Below are 208 nucleotides of genomic sequence, written 5' to 3' on the forward strand. Positions count from 1 at the left end.
AAAATGAGGCCTGCATGGGGTGGGAGTAGACGGCCCCGGTCGTACCAAGACTGTGTCTGCCGCCACCATGTGGTATGTAGCCCAGGCTTTTGCCACATTCAGCAGAAATGCCTTGTATTTCAATTTTGAATGAGGGTTTACATTTTTGAAAACCAAAAATTAATTGAAAATGGCACAATTTATAAGCCACAAGGCAACTTTCTTTGTC

The 208-nt window shown here is 43.8% G+C and overlaps 1 protein-coding gene across 1 annotated transcript in view; it reads left to right on the plus strand.

Annotated features, from left to right (window-relative positions):
* Nucleotides 1-49: 49 nt before the first annotated feature.
* The window catches only part of LOC111874901 (xenotropic and polytropic retrovirus receptor 1), a gene marked incomplete at its 5' end in the record, with an annotated part of 19,613 nt that continues 19,454 nt past the window's right edge, over nucleotides 50-208 (plus strand). The window contains one exon of the mRNA XM_023870764.2: nucleotides 50-72. Coding sequence (XP_023726532.2) covers nucleotides 50-72 — 23 coding nt within the window. The remainder of the gene's footprint in view (nucleotides 73-208) is intronic.

This window comes from Cryptotermes secundus, unplaced genomic scaffold (assembly GCF_002891405.2).
Source record: "Cryptotermes secundus unplaced genomic scaffold, Csec_1.0 scaffold516, whole genome shotgun sequence".
NCBI classification, from domain to species: Eukaryota; Metazoa; Arthropoda; class Insecta; order Blattodea; family Kalotermitidae; genus Cryptotermes; species Cryptotermes secundus.